At 47.8% G+C, this 14,784-nt stretch overlaps 1 protein-coding gene across 3 annotated transcripts in view; it reads right to left on the bottom strand.

Annotated features, from left to right (window-relative positions):
* The window catches only part of cfap100 (cilia and flagella associated protein 100), a 54,028-nt gene that overhangs the window by 8,593 nt on the left and 30,651 nt on the right, over nt 1-14,784 (bottom strand). For all 3 annotated transcript variants that reach the window (XM_059943886.1, XM_059943885.1, XM_059943887.1), the window contains exons 9-14: nt 14,303-14,478; nt 11,164-11,248; nt 9,941-10,001; nt 9,010-9,161; nt 7,606-7,741; nt 5,691-5,893 (exon numbers count right to left, since the gene is read on the bottom strand). In XM_059943886.1, the coding sequence (XP_059799869.1) occupies nt 5,691-5,893; nt 7,606-7,741; nt 9,010-9,161; nt 9,941-10,001; nt 11,164-11,248; nt 14,303-14,478 (813 nt within the window). The remainder of the gene's footprint in view (nt 1-5,690; nt 5,894-7,605; nt 7,742-9,009; nt 9,162-9,940; nt 10,002-11,163; nt 11,249-14,302; nt 14,479-14,784) is intronic.

The raw sequence follows: 14,784 nt of genomic DNA, 5'->3' as shown, positions 1-14,784 counted from the left end.
TACAGTTTTGGTCTCCAGGGTTAAGGAAGGACATCCTGGCTGTAGAGGAAGTGCAGCGTAGATTCACGAGGTTAATTCCTGGGATGTCTGGACTGTCTTACGCAGTGTGGTTAGAGAGACTGGGCTTGTACACGCTGGAATTAAGGAGATTGAGAGGGGATCTGATTGAAACATATAAGATTATTAAGGGATTGGACAAGATAGAGGCAGGAAATATGTTCCAGATGCTGGGAGAGTCCAGTTCCAGAGGGCATGGTTTGAGAATAAGGGGCAGGTCATTTAGGACAGATTTAAGGAAAAACTTCTTCTCCCAGAGAGTTGTGGGGGTCTGGAATGCACTGCCTCGGAAGGTAGTGGAGGCCAATTCTCTGGATGCTTTCAAGAAGGAGCTAGATAGGTATCTTATGGATAGGAGAATCAAGGGATATGGGGACAAGGCAGGAACCAGGTATTGATAGTAGATGATCAGCCATGATCTCAAAATGGCGGTGCAGGCTCGAAGGGCCAAATGGTCTACTTCTGCACCTATTGTCTATTGCTGCTCTGCTGACATCCTTGCCAGCAGCGCCTTCAAATTTACTTTGACCAACTCCTCTCTCATCCCACTGTAATTCTCTTTACTCCACTGAAATACTGCTACATCAGACTTTACTTTCTCCTTATCAAATTTCAACTTGAACTCAATCACTGGTTCAATGGAAAAAAGTGCAGTTGATGTTTTGGGCTGGGACTCTTTGGCAGTGTGGAGGATCAGAGGGATCTTGGGGTCCGTAGGACACTCAAAGCTGCATTGGCCTTCATCAACCATGGGACTGAGTTTAAGAGCCAAGAGGTAATGTTGCAGCTATATAGGACCCTGGTCAGAACCCACTTGGAGTACTGTGCTCAGTTCTGGTCACCTCACTGCAGGAAGGATGTGGAAACCATAGAAAGGGTGCAGAGGAGATTTACAAGGATGTTGCTTGGATTGGGGAGCATGACTTACGAGAATAGGTTGAGTGAACTTGGCCTTTTCTTCTTGGAGCAATGCAGGTTGAGAGGTGACCTGATAGAGATGTATAAGATGATGAGAGGCATTGATCATGTGGATAGTCAGAGGCTTTTTCCCAGGACTGAAATGGCTATCGTGAGAGGGCACAATTTTAAGGTTCTTGGAAGTAAGTAAAGAGGAGATGTCAGGGGTAAGTTTTTTATGCAGAGAGTGGTGAGCACATGGAATGGGCTGCCAGCGATGGTGGTGAAGGCAGATACGATAGGGTCTTTTAAGAGACTCCTGGAGAGGCTCATAGAGCTGAGAAAACTAGAGGGCTATGGGTAAGCTTAGGTAATTTCTAAGTAAGTACATGTTTGGCACAGCATTATGGGCCGAAGGGCCTGTATTGAGCTGTAGTTTCCTATGTTTCTAATATTAGCCACTCACCAGTCCCCCAGGACCTCATTTGCGGCTAGAGAGGACATAAAGATACTGGTCGAGGGCCCAGCAATCCCATCTCTCACCTCCTTCAATAACCTGCAGTAACTCCCATCCCATCCCTGGGGACTCATCCATATTAATACTCATTCAGAGGCCCAACATTTCTTCCTCTCGACTCCTAAATGCCAGAACGTATTTATACATTCAGCACTGATCTCATCCTCCATATCCTTTTCCTTGGTAAATACCGAAGCAAATACTCATTAAGTACCTGACTCCCATTCTCTGCATCCAAGCCAAACCCCCCCCCCCCCCCACTTTATCCTTGAGTGGTCTTACACTCTCCCTAGTAATCCTCTTGCTCTTGATGTAAGTATAGAATGGTTTGGTTTTCACCTTAATCCTACCTGCCAAAGACTTTTCACGGCCCCTCCTGGCTTTCCTAGTTCCCTTCTTTAGTTCTTTTTTGGCTCCCCAATACTCCTCATGTGCTTCATTTGTTCCTAACTTCTGAAGTTTTACAGTTTTTCTTGACTAGATTCATCATTTATAAATTCATCACATAAGGTTCTCTTATCTTTCCACCCGTCTTTCCTTCTAACAGGAACGTATCTTTCCTGTACTCTGTGTAATTGATCTTCAAACACCCCCCATGTGTCTGATGTGGACTTGCCAGAGAAAGGTGCTCTCAATTAACGTTTATTAGTTCCTGCCTAATGCCCTCAGAATTTGCCCGACTCCAATTTAAAACTCCCACAAAGACCATACCTATCCTAATCTATAGCAATCCTGAAAGATAAAGGAGCTGTGGTCACTGTTCACCCACTGAAAGCTCAGGCCGATTACCCAACACCAGATCCAGTATGGTTCCTCCTCTTGTTGGACCATCCACATATTGATTTAAGAAACCTTCCTGGATACACGTAAACTCTACCCTGTCTAAACCCCTACACCAATTAGGTCCCAGTTTATATTAGGAATGTTGAAACCCCCATGACAACGACCCTCTTATTTTTACACATTTCCTTCATCTGATTAGAAGAATCAATGAAACCTATCAGATATTGAAAGGTCTAGCTAGAGTGGACATGGAGAGGATGCTTTCTATAGTGAGAGAGGCTAGGACCAGAGGGCACAGCCTCAGAATACAGAGATGTCCATTGGAACAGAGATGAGGAGGAGTTTCTTTAGCCAGAGGGTGGTGAATCTGTGGAATTCATTGTAGCAGACAGCTGTGGAGGCCAAGTCATTGGGTGTACTTAAAGTGGAAGTTGATAGCTTCTTGGTAGGTCAAAGGATACGGGCAGTTGGCAGGAGAATGGGGTTGAGAGGGTTAATGTGTCAGTCAAAGTAGAACAATGGAGCAGATCTGACGAACTGAATAGGTTAATTCTGCTTGTTTGACTTTTGGCCTTATGGTTCAGTATAGCAACATTCCATTTGGCCCAAACACAACATTGAATTAAATTTGCTTCAGACTACAGACGATTCATATTCCTGCAATCCCTGCACAATGTGTCTAAAGCCTCTTAAACAACACTATCCTATCTGCTTCCACCACCTCCCCGGCAGCACGTTCCAGCATTCACAACCCTACGTGTGTATAAAAATAATGACTTGTAAATCTCCTTTAAACTTTTCCCCCCTCTCACCTTAAATACCTGCCCTCCAGTATTTAACATTTCTACTCTTTATGTGTATCATAATTTTATAAAACACTTTAGATTCAGATTTATTTATCACATCTACATTGAATGATACAATGCATTGTTTGTGTTAACAGCCAACACAACCTAAGGAAGTGCTGGGGGCAGCCTGCAACTGTCACCAGATATCCTGGCACAGTGACAAGTCTCTCAACCTTCGCTGCTACAGAGAAAATAACCCAAGTTGTCTGATCTCTCCTTATCGCTTATATAGGCAATATCCTGGTGAACATCTTCTAAAAAGTCTCCACTGCAATCTCATAATGGTGCAATCAGAATAGCACGCAACAGCAGAATTTAATTTTTATTTATTTAGTGATACAGTGTGGAATAGACCCTTCAAGCTGCACCACCCCAGCAACCCCTGAAACCCTGATTTAATCCTAACCCAATCACGGGACAATTTAGTGACCGATTGCCTACCAGGTATGTCTTTGGACTGTGGGAAGAAACCCATGCATTCTATGAGGAGTACAGATTCCTTAGACGTTATGCTAGAACTGAACTCCAAACTCCTACGCCCCACAGACTCAACTTGCAAATTAACCTTTAGGGAAGCCTGCACATGGACTCCCAAGTCCCTTTGCACCCCAGTTTTTTGTATTTTCTCTCCATTTAGAAAAATAGTCAACACTTTCATTTCTTCTACCAAAGTGCATGACCATACAGTTCCCAACACTGTATTCCATCTGCCATTTCTTTGCCCATTCTCCAAATCTGTCTCAATTCTTCTGTAGCCTCTCTACTTCCTCAAGGTACCTGCCCCTCCACCTATCTTCGTATCATCGGCAAACTTTGCAACAAAGACATCAATTCCATCATTCAAATCATTAACAAATAATGCAAGAAGAATTGGTTCCAACACAGACCACTGCGGAACTGGCAGCCAACCCACGAAGGCTCTCTTTATTCCCACTCTTTGCCTCCTGCCAGTCAGCCACTACTTTATCTGTGCTAGAATCTTTCTTGTAATACCATGGGCTTGTAGCTTGTTAAGCATCCTCATGTGTGGCACCTTGTCAAAGGCCTTCTGAAAATTCAAGTACACAACATCAACCAATTCTCCTTTATCTATCCTGCTTATTATTTCTTGAAAGAATTCCAACATATTTGTGAGGTAAGATTTTCCCTGTGTCTTTCATAGAGAAGACGAATTGAAAAATACTTACTCAGTTTGTCCGCCATTTCCTTGTCCCTCATTACTATCTCTCCAGCAATGTTTTCCAGTGGTCCAATATCCATTCTCACTTCTCTTTTACACTTCATGTATCTGAAGAAACTTTTGGTGTCCTCTTTAATATTATTGACTAGCTTACTTTTGTATTCCATCTTTACATCCTGAATGACTTTTGAAGCTTCCTGATCCTCTCCTCCCACTAACTTCTGCTCTATTATTTGCCTTCTCTCTGACTTTTATTACTCTCATTAGCCACAGTTCTGCCATCTCTCCTTTGGAATGTTTTGTCCTCTTTGGAATGTATATATCCTGTGCCTTCCGAATTGCTTCCAGAAATTACTGCTCTGCCATCATCCCTGCCAGTGTTCTTTTCCAGTCAATTCTGGCCAGCTCCCCTCTCATGCCTCTGTAATTCCCCTTTACTCCACTGTAATACTGACACATCTGACTTTAGCTTCTCCTTCTCAAATTTCAGGGTGAATTCGATCATATTATGATCAGGTTCCCCTAAGTGGTCTCTTACCTTAAGCTCTCTCATTATCTCTGGTTCATTCAACAACGCCCAATCCAGAATGGCTGATCCCTTAGTGGGCCCAACTATGAGCTGCTCTAAAAAGCCATCTCATAGGCACTCGAGAAATTCCCCCTCCTGGAATGCAGGACCAACCGGATTTTCCCAATTTACCTGCATATTGAAATCCCCAGTGACTATTGTAATACAGTATTGGCCTTTTGACAAGCATTTCTATCTCACATTGTAATTTGTAGATCTCATCCTTACTACAATGAGGAATTTGAGGTTCTGTATACAACTCCCAACAGTATCACAGAAACACCTTGCTGTTTCTTAACTCTATTCATAATGATTCAAAACCTTCTGACCCTATGTCACCTCTTTTGATTTCATTGTTAACCAACAGAGCAACTCCACCCCCTCTGCCTTCCTGCCTGTCCTTTCAATACAATGTGTATCCTTGGACATTAAACTCCCAGCTATAACCTTCTTTCAGCCATGATTCAGTCATGCCCACAACATCATACCTGCCGATCTGTAACTGTGCTGCAAGTTCATCTACCTTATTCCGTATAGTGGGTGCATTCACATATAACACCTTCAGTTCTGCATTCACTCTGTTCAATTTCGTCCAGGTTTTACATTGCAGCTCATTCTGCTGTTCTAGAGGTATTCTGTTGTATTCTCCTGACCAAGCTGGATAGCCTGACATTGACCTGTGTTAAACTCCATGGGTGACCTGGCCCACATTCTCACTGCAGCCTTGTGATAACTTTGTCAGCTCTGACAGCCCTGACAGCCTGGCACCAGACGCTGGGTGCTTTAACCATGTTCTCCCCCCCCCCCCCCCCCCACCGGGCATCCTGCCACACCCCTCACCTCATCCTCCTCTCCTTCTCCTTATTCTTCTCGGCCAGCTCCACCTTTTCCCGAGGCAGCTTCTCGAGGTTTTCAAACAGGTCCTCCAGGTAGTTCTCGATGCTAGTCAGCATCTGCAGAGTGGTCATGTTCGCCTCGTTCTCTCCAATGCAGGAGTGGTAAACCTCCATCACTTTCTGATCGAGCGCCTCCAGCATTTTATCCTGTGGTCAGATTGCACATTTGTCAGACTTCATCCTTTTAGCAGATGTACGTCAAAAGGTGCAGTGAAATGTTAACGCTGACACAGTACAAGGATGCACTGGGGGCAGCCTGCAAGAGTTTGACAGAGCATGACACAACAACAGGATGAGAAGGTAACAGCAGAACAGGACCCTTCCTCGGCCCCAGATTCTCAAATATTAGGGGTCCAACATCAGACTTTGCCCCAGGACTTGCCAGTCATGGGTTTGGACTTCGACCTTCAACATCTAAACCCGCATGGACCTCCACCCCAGTGAGCCGGGCCTTCGAGACTGCTCTGGGGCTCTAGCCCTGGTCCTCGACCTTCTGGGCTCACTGTGAGGGGGACATCAGTGGTGGCAGATGCTGCGTCAGACAGAAACTGGATTGAGTTAGAGCACTACAGCACAGAAACAGCACTTTGGCCCATCTAAACCCTGTCAAACTTATACTGCCTAGTCCCATCAACCCACACCTGCACCATAGCCCTCTTTAACCCTCCCATCCATGTCATTATTGAAACTTCTCTGAAACGTAGCAATCAAACCTACATCCACCACTTCCACTGGCAGCTCAGCCCACACTCTCCCCCTTCAGCCCAGCATGTCTCCTTCGCCCTTCTGTCATGACTGATACACTTTTTTCTCAGGCCCTTTCTCCTGCCTTCTTCCTACAACTTTGACACTCTTACTAATCAAGAACCTATCAGCCTCTGCTTTAAGTATACCTAATGATTTGGCTTCCACTGTCTAGTTCCATTGACCACACCCAGACCAGAGTCCCCCATGCCCCTCCTAGCCATGTACCTATCCAAACTTCTCTTAAACATTGCAGTCAAGCTCGCATCCAGCACTTCCACTGATAGCTCATTCCACATTCACACCATCCTATGAGTGAAAAAGGTCCCCCTCGTGTTCAACACACAAAATGCTGGAGGAACTCAGCAGGCCAGGCAGCATCTATGGAAAAAAGTACAGTCAATGTTTCAGGCCAAAACCCTTTGGCAGGACTTCTGAAGATTTAAACTTCTTCAGGGTTGGCATCCCTGGAAGAGACCTCGCAGAGTAGTAATCCAATCACAAACAAGAGAAAATCTGCAGATGCTGGATATCCGGAGCAACACACACAAAATGCTGGAGGAACTCAGCAGGTCAGGCAGCATCTATGGAAAAAAGCACCGTTAATGTTTCAGGACTGGCCCTCATGTTCCCCTTATTTCTCTTTTCACCCTTAACCTATGACCTCTAGTTCTGGTCTCACCCAACCTCAGTGGAAAAAGCCTGCTTGCATTTACCCTATCTTTACTCCTCATAATTTTGTAAACCTCTATCAAATCTCCCCTCATTCTCCTGTGCTCCAGGGAATAAAGTCCTAACCTATTCAATCTTTCCCTATACTTAAGTCCTTGAGTCCTGGCAACATTCTTGTAAAATTTGCTGCATTCTTTAAAGCTTATTGATATCTTTCCTGTAAGTAGGTAGCCAGAACTGCACACAATACTCCAAATTCGATCTCTTCAACCTTTCTCTATAACTCAAGTCCTCAATTCCCAGCAATGTCCTTGTAAATGTTCCCTGTATTCTTTCAATTTTATTGCTATATTTGCTGTGCACTGGTGGAGGAAGAGAGAGGGTGTTTAGTGTGGGGAGAGGAGCAATTCCCATGGAGCTGCAACTACAGACAAACCTGGTACCTGATCTTCGATTGTGCTCTGGCTGAACGAGAACATCTTGGCTTTGAGCTCCAGCTCGGCTGCCTGACTCTCCTCCTTCGCCACAGCCTCAGTCAGAACATTCAGCTGCTGTTTCAGAAAGTCCATCTCACAGTTCCTGCCAGAAAGTTAAGTAAATTTATTATCAAGGTACATAAATGTCACCATATACCACCCTAAGATTAATTGTCTTAAAAGGGACATACAGGAAAATAAAGAAATACAATAGAATTTATGAAAATCTATACATAAACATTAGGTCTTTATTCTTTGGAGCACAGAAGGTTGAGGGGGGGACTTGATAGAGGTATTTAAAATTATGAGGGAGATAGATAAGAGTTGACGTGGATAGGCTTTTTCCATTGAGAGTAGGGGAGATTCAAACAAGAGGACATGAGTTGAGAGTTAAGGGGCAAAAGTTTAGGGGTAACACAAGGGGGAACTTCTTTACTCAGAGAGTGGTAGCTGTGGAACGAGCTTCCAGTAGAAGTGGTAGAGGCAGGTTCGATTTTGTCATTTAAACAAAATTGGATAGGTATATGGACAGGAAAGGAATGGAGGGTTATGGGCTGAATGCAGGTCGGTGGGACTAGGTGAGAGTACGTGTTCGGCATGGACTAGAAGGGCCGAGATGGCCTGTTTCTGTGCTGTAATTGTTATATGGTTATATAAACAAAGACAGGCAAACAACCAATGTGCAAAAGAAGACAAACTGTGCAAATAAAATAATACTGTGGACAGGAGTTGTAAAGTCCTTGAAAGCGAGTCTGTAGGTTGTGGAATCAGTTCAGAGTTGAGAAGTTGAGATGAGTGATGTTATCCACAGCGGCTCAGGAGCCTGAGGGGGAACAACTTTTCCTGAAACTGGGACCCGAGCATTCAGTACCCACTCCCCAATGGAGCAGCAAGAAGAGGGCCTGGCCTAGCTGGTTGCAGTCCTCGATGGCAGCTGTTTTCCTGAGACACTGCTCAATAGTGGGAAGGCATTTGCTGTGATGGAGCAGGCCGTTTCCACCGCTTTCAGCAGACTCTGGTCAGCATGTCCACAGTCCCGGGACCCTCCCACCATCCCCACGAAATGGGGCCAGCACCCCAGAAGACTGCTCGCTTGTGCAGTCACATCAGTCATTGGGAAAGGTTGAAGAGATCGAATTTGCAGTTCTGAGCAACACTTCGAACACAACGGTGGGGGCTGGGGGGTGGACACTGGGCAATTAAATGTGACTAAAACATGCATCAGATGTTTGTAACTGAGGGGGTGGGTTCAGAGAGCAGGAGAGGGTGGGCCAGAGGATTCCTGAGCTGAGGGCTCAGGTAGGTGAAGGCACCACAAGGGGGAAGAGGGAGGAGGTCACGGACACAAGTGATCACAGCAGGCAGATGTACATTTTGACCTGCGCGTCAGCCATGGCCTGTTTGATCTCCTCCACGGCCTCCTCGGTCTCCTGCGAGTTGAGGATGAGCGACAGGTTGTGTTCCTCCAGTTCGGTGTAGATGTCCAACAACTGCTTCGGGTCAGTGAAGTAAAGCTCTGGTTCCTGTTCAAAACAAACAGCACAGCAGACAATGGATGATCTTGTACTAATGCTCCTCCCATCCAATCCCCTACACGCCCTATTCCTCCCATACACCCCTCCACGCCCCCTACTCCCCGCTGCCCCTGACTCCTCCCCTCCACCCCTCCATACCTCCATATTCTTGTCATCCCCTCCGTACCCCCACCGGCTCATCCCCTCTGTATCCCCCGGCTCGTCCCCTCCATATCCCTACTCCTGCATGCCCACGATTCACTGACCCTTTGGCGTGGGGGAGGAAACCGGAGCACCCAGAGGAAACGCACTTGGTCACGGGGAGAATGTACACATTCCTTACTGAAGTGCTGGTATCACACCTGATCTCCTGTGCTGTGTAGCTCTGCAGTACCCGCTACACTATCGCGTCGTCCCATCCATCAGTGCGTGCAGTGGCTCTGATGAGGGGATGATGGGCACAACACAGTTACAGCTCAGAACGTTCCGCAGTTTGGTGCCGCTCTGTGAGAGTCTCCATACGTTCCCCACTGTGGAATGTGCGGGATTCCCTGGGTAATCCAGATTCCTCCCCAAACTGGGTAGGTAAATCGCCCCGTGATTAGGGTAGGGTTACTCATGGTTGTTGAGGCTTGAGGGGTGTGGAGTGGTGTGGCTGAAATGGTAAAGAGTCTATTCCATGGCGTTTTGCTAAATGTAATTAAAATAAAAGGTTGCCGACAGGGAGGGAGAGCCGGTTGGACCAGTTGCTACTGTGAAAGGATGTTTGACTGAAAAGTCAACCAAACCTCGTCGTTGCTTGACCAGTCCAGCTCCTCAGACTTTGCCTCAACAGAAACAGCGCTGGTCCTTAACAGGAAACAGGACACAAAGGGTTAACAAAGAAGCTAGAGTGTGGAATGTACACCCTTGCCTCACCCACTCACCCCAGATGGGTTCAATGTGACATCAACAGTCACCAAAGGAAACACAGTTTCATTGGGACCTACACCTCCAGCAGAGACTGAATCACAGGACAGGTCACATTGTGGAAATGAATCTCCCTCCACACCGTCCCATCACACACTCCTGGGGTCAGGCACAGAGTGAAGCTCCCTCCACACCGTCCCATCACACACTCCCGGGGTCAGACACAGAGTGAATCTCCCTCCACACTGTCCCATCACACACTCCCGAGGTCAGACACAGAGTGAATCTCCCTCCACACCGTCCCATCACACACTCCCAGGGTCAGACACAGAGTGACACTCCCTCCACACCGTCCCATCACACACTCCTGGGGTCAGACACAGAGTGAATCTCCCTCCACACCGTCCCATCACACTCTCCCAGGGTCAGACACAGAGTGAATCTCCCTCCACACCGTCCCATCACACACTCCCGGGGTCAGACACAGAGTGACACTCCCTCCACACCGTCCCATCACACACTCCTGGGGTCAGGCACAGAGTGAATCTCCCTCCACACCGTCCCATCACACACTCCCGGGGTCAGACACAGAGTGAATCTCCCTCCACACCGTCCCATCACACACTCCCGGGGTCAGACACAGAGTGAATCTCCCTCCACACCGTCACATCACACACTCCCGGGGTCAGACACAGAGTGAGTCTCCCTCCACACCGTCCAATCACACACTCCCGGGGTCAGACACAGAGTGAATCTCCCTCCACACTGTCCCATCAATCACTCCCGGGGTCAGACTCAGAGTGAAGCTCCCTCCACACTGTCCCATCACACACTCCCAGGTCAGACAGACTGAATCTCCCTCCATACTGTCCCCTCACACACTGCCAGGTCAGACAGAGTGAATCTCCCTCCACACTGTCCCATCACACACTCCCGGGGTCAGACACAGAGTGAATCTCCCTGCTCCCCGTCCCATCACACACAGAGTGACACTCCTCCTGTATGCTGGAACTGTGCCCTGTGCATTTGATGCATTCTTGCTGTAGTCTCACTGCCCCCTCGCCTCGAGGTGCCAGGGTCCCTCTCTCTACAGTGTACTTACTTCCTCCACTTGGCAGCGGTCCCGGCTTGCAGCTGGTCAGACCGCATCACTGTTCCTGATTGCGTGTCAAGCCTACTGCCCTTTCCTGCAGGCAGAAACGAGGGAGAGCCCCATCAACACAGAGCTGAGGTCAGCAGTCCCCACAACGGCCCCCATTCCCCCCCGGCAGAGAGGAGACCTATGTGGCTGATCCCCTGAATGAAAGGTACTTTATATCATTGAGGGTACTGTTGGGAAAGACCCACAGCAACCTGGTCTTTGGCACTGAGTCTGGCCCTGTGGCTCATTAGGAAAGGGGGTGGGGTGAGTCTGGCCCTGTGGCTCATTAGGAAAGGGGGTGGGGTGAGTCTGGCCCTGTGGCTCATTAGGAAAGGGGGAGGTGGGGTGAGTCTGGCCCAGTGGCTCATTAGGAAAAGGGGTGGGGGTGAGTCTGGCCCTGTGGCTCATTAGGAAAGGGGGTGGGGTGAGTCTGGCCTTGTGGCTCATTAGGAAAAGGGGTGGGGGTGAGTCTGGCCCAGTGGCTCATTAGGAAAAGGGGAGGTGGGGTGAGTCTGGCCCAGTGGCTCATTAGGAAAGGGGGAGGTGGGGTGAGTCTGGTCCAGTGGCTCATTAGGAAAGGGGGAGGTGGGGGTGAGTCTGGCCCAGTGGCTCATTAGGAAAAGGGGAGGTGGGGTGAGTCTGGCCCAGTGGCTCATTAGGAAAAGGGGAGGTGGGGGTGAGTCTGGCCCAGTGGCTCATTAGGAAAAGGGGAGGTGGGGTGAGTCTGGCCCAGTGGCTCATTAGGAAAAGGGGAGGTGGGGGTGAGTCTGGCCCTGTGGCTCATTAGGAAAGGGGGAGGTGGGGGTGAGTCTGGCCCAGTGGCTCATTAGGAAAGGGGGAGGTGGGGGTGAGTCTGGCCCAGTGGCTCATTAGGAAAGGGGGAGGTGGGGGTGAGTCTGGCCCAGTGGCTCATTAGGAAAGGGGGGGGGGTGAGTCTGGCCCAGTGGCTCATTAGGAAAGTTGGGGGTGAGTCTGCAGTAATGATAGGAGGCTCCATAATTACAGGAACAGAAAGCAGATTCTGTGGACGTGATAGACACACCTGGGCTGTATGTTGCCTCCCAGGTGCCAGTGTGAGGGATGTACACCAATATCTGCTATACGTCCTGGGGTTTAGATGTTTCGCAAGGGAAGAGGGGTGAAGGAGGTGGGGAAAGGCACTGCCACTCAGGGAGAGTGTCACAGCTGCAGTAAAACAGATGTTGTGGAGGAATTGTCTACCAAGTCAAGTGTTGGTGGAAGTCAGAAACAGGAAGGGAGCAATAACTCTATTGGGAGTATTCTGCAGACCTTCCAATAGCACGAGAGGCATTGAGGAATAAATTGGGAAGCAGAGTTTGAAAAGGTGCAAAAGTAACAGGGTTGTTGGCATGGGTGACTTCAACTTCCCAAATTTTGATTGACACCTCCTTGGTGCAAATGGGCAGAATTTGTTAGGTGTGGCCGGAAGGATTCACAATACAATATGTAAACAGGCCAATAAAAACACAAAATGCTGGCAGAACTCAGCAGGCCAGACAGCATCTATGGGAGGAGGTAGTGACGACGTTTCGGACCAAAACTGTTCATCAGGAGTGAAAATTTCTTAGGTGTGGCTGGAAGGATTCACAATACAATATGTAAACAGGCCATCTACACTGGAACTGCAGTAGATAATGAACTGGGTCAGATATCAGTGACCTCAACCCCGACTTCTACCATAGACTTAGAGGGGTACAGTATATGAGCAAGATGGTTAGGAGAATATTTAATTGGGACAGTGCCAATTATGATGCTATGAATGTAAATTGGGAACAGTTGTCCGTGGGGAAATGTGGAGGATCCTCAGTGTGGTGAACTACATGGCCTGTCTGGACACACCCCCTGCTGACTGCTCCTGTGGCTCCTCCCACAGGCCCCTGTATAAAGGCGAGGCAGGGAAAGGATCAGAGAGGGCTCTTGAGAATTGCAAGGATCAAACAGGGCTGTAAATTGGGAACAGTTGTACTTGGGGAAATGGACAGTGGAAATGTGGAGGTTGTTTATGGAGCACTTGCACGGGGTTCTGGATAAGTTAGTCCCACTGAGGCAGGGAAAGGATGGTGGGGTGAAGGAACCGTGGTTGACAAGAGATATGGAACATCTAGTCAAGAGGAAGAAAGACGCTTATTTAAGGTTTAGGAAACAAGGATCAGACAGGTCTAGAGTTACAAGGCAGGCAGGAAGGAGCTGAAGAATGAACTTCAGAGAGCTCAAACGGGGCATGAGAAGACCTTGGTGAGAAGGGTTAAGGAAATCCCCAGGGCATTCATGTACAGGAAGAAAAGGTTAAGGACTAGTATGAGGATAGGATCAATCAGGGATAGAAGAGGAAACATGTTCCTGGAGTCGGAGGAGGTAGGGGAGATCATTAATGTATGCTTTACTTAAGTATTGACCAGTGAGAGGGATATTGACATTTGAGAGGACGGAGTACAACGGGCTGAAATGCTGGAAAATGCCAATGTTCAGAAAGAGGATGTACTGGAACTTTTGAAAAGTTTTAGGATAGATGTCCCCAGGGCCAGATGGGATGTACCCTGGGTTACTACGGGAAGCGAGGGGAGAGACTGCTGAGCTCCCGACAATAATCTTTGCATCCTCACCAATGACTGGAGGCTGACAAACGTTACCCCTTTGTTCAAGAAAGGGAGTAGGGATGGTCCTGGGAATTATAGACCAGCGAATCTTACTTCAGTGGTGGGCAAATTAAGGGAGAGAATTCTTACAGACAGGATTTAAAAGTATTGCCTGATTAGAGATAATCAGCAGGGCTTTTTGAGGGGCAGGTCATGCCTCACTATCCTGATTGAATTCTTTGCATATTTGACAAAGCACATTGATGAAGGTGAAGCAGTGGATTTGACATATATGGATTTTAGTAAGGTGTTTAATAAGGCTCCCCATGATAGGCCCATTCAGAACACGAGGGTGTGTGGGATCCAGGGAAGTTCAGGATTGGCTTGCAGATCGACGTCGTAGGTGGAGTGCACACTGCATGGTAGCTTGTGACGATCCGTGTTCTGTTGGGATAGGTTCTGGCCACCCAAGTGAAACAAGAACTCGTTTGGCTGATACGCACGACCTACGACAGGCAGAGGTATATTCCTGGTTGCATCTCTTGAAATGACTCTTGCCAACTTTGTTTCCTTTTTCTTCCTCTCCCTCGCTTCCCTCCATTCCTTTGGAGACAGTTTCATCAGGAAATCCCTGTACAGCCGGTAGTCCTTCAGTGTCTCCTCATACTTGACAATGTCGCTGGAGGAGTGAGAAGGACAGAGGTGAAGTAGTGACACTGGCTCCTGCTCTGCTTTGTAGGCAGTAAGGAAGGTGGGGGGGGGGGGGGCATCAGGACACAGACCAGAGTGAATGCTGAAACAAAATCTGAAAATAAAGCAACCAGTTGGGACATTGGCCTGTGATTAACTCTTGTGGTGGGAACATTATTGATAGGGATTCCTTAGGAACAGGATTACTCGTATTTAGAAAAGCACAAGATAAAGGAGCAGAATTCTCCTGCCTTCTCCCTGTAACCCTAACCCTTTACTAATCAAGAATCTATCC

This window comes from Hypanus sabinus, chromosome 19 (genome assembly GCF_030144855.1).
Source record: "Hypanus sabinus isolate sHypSab1 chromosome 19, sHypSab1.hap1, whole genome shotgun sequence".
In the NCBI taxonomy this organism is placed as follows: Eukaryota; Metazoa; Chordata; class Chondrichthyes; order Myliobatiformes; family Dasyatidae; genus Hypanus; species Hypanus sabinus.
The sequence above is the reverse complement of the archived record's forward strand: the minus strand, read 5'-3'. Positions and strand labels throughout refer to the sequence as shown.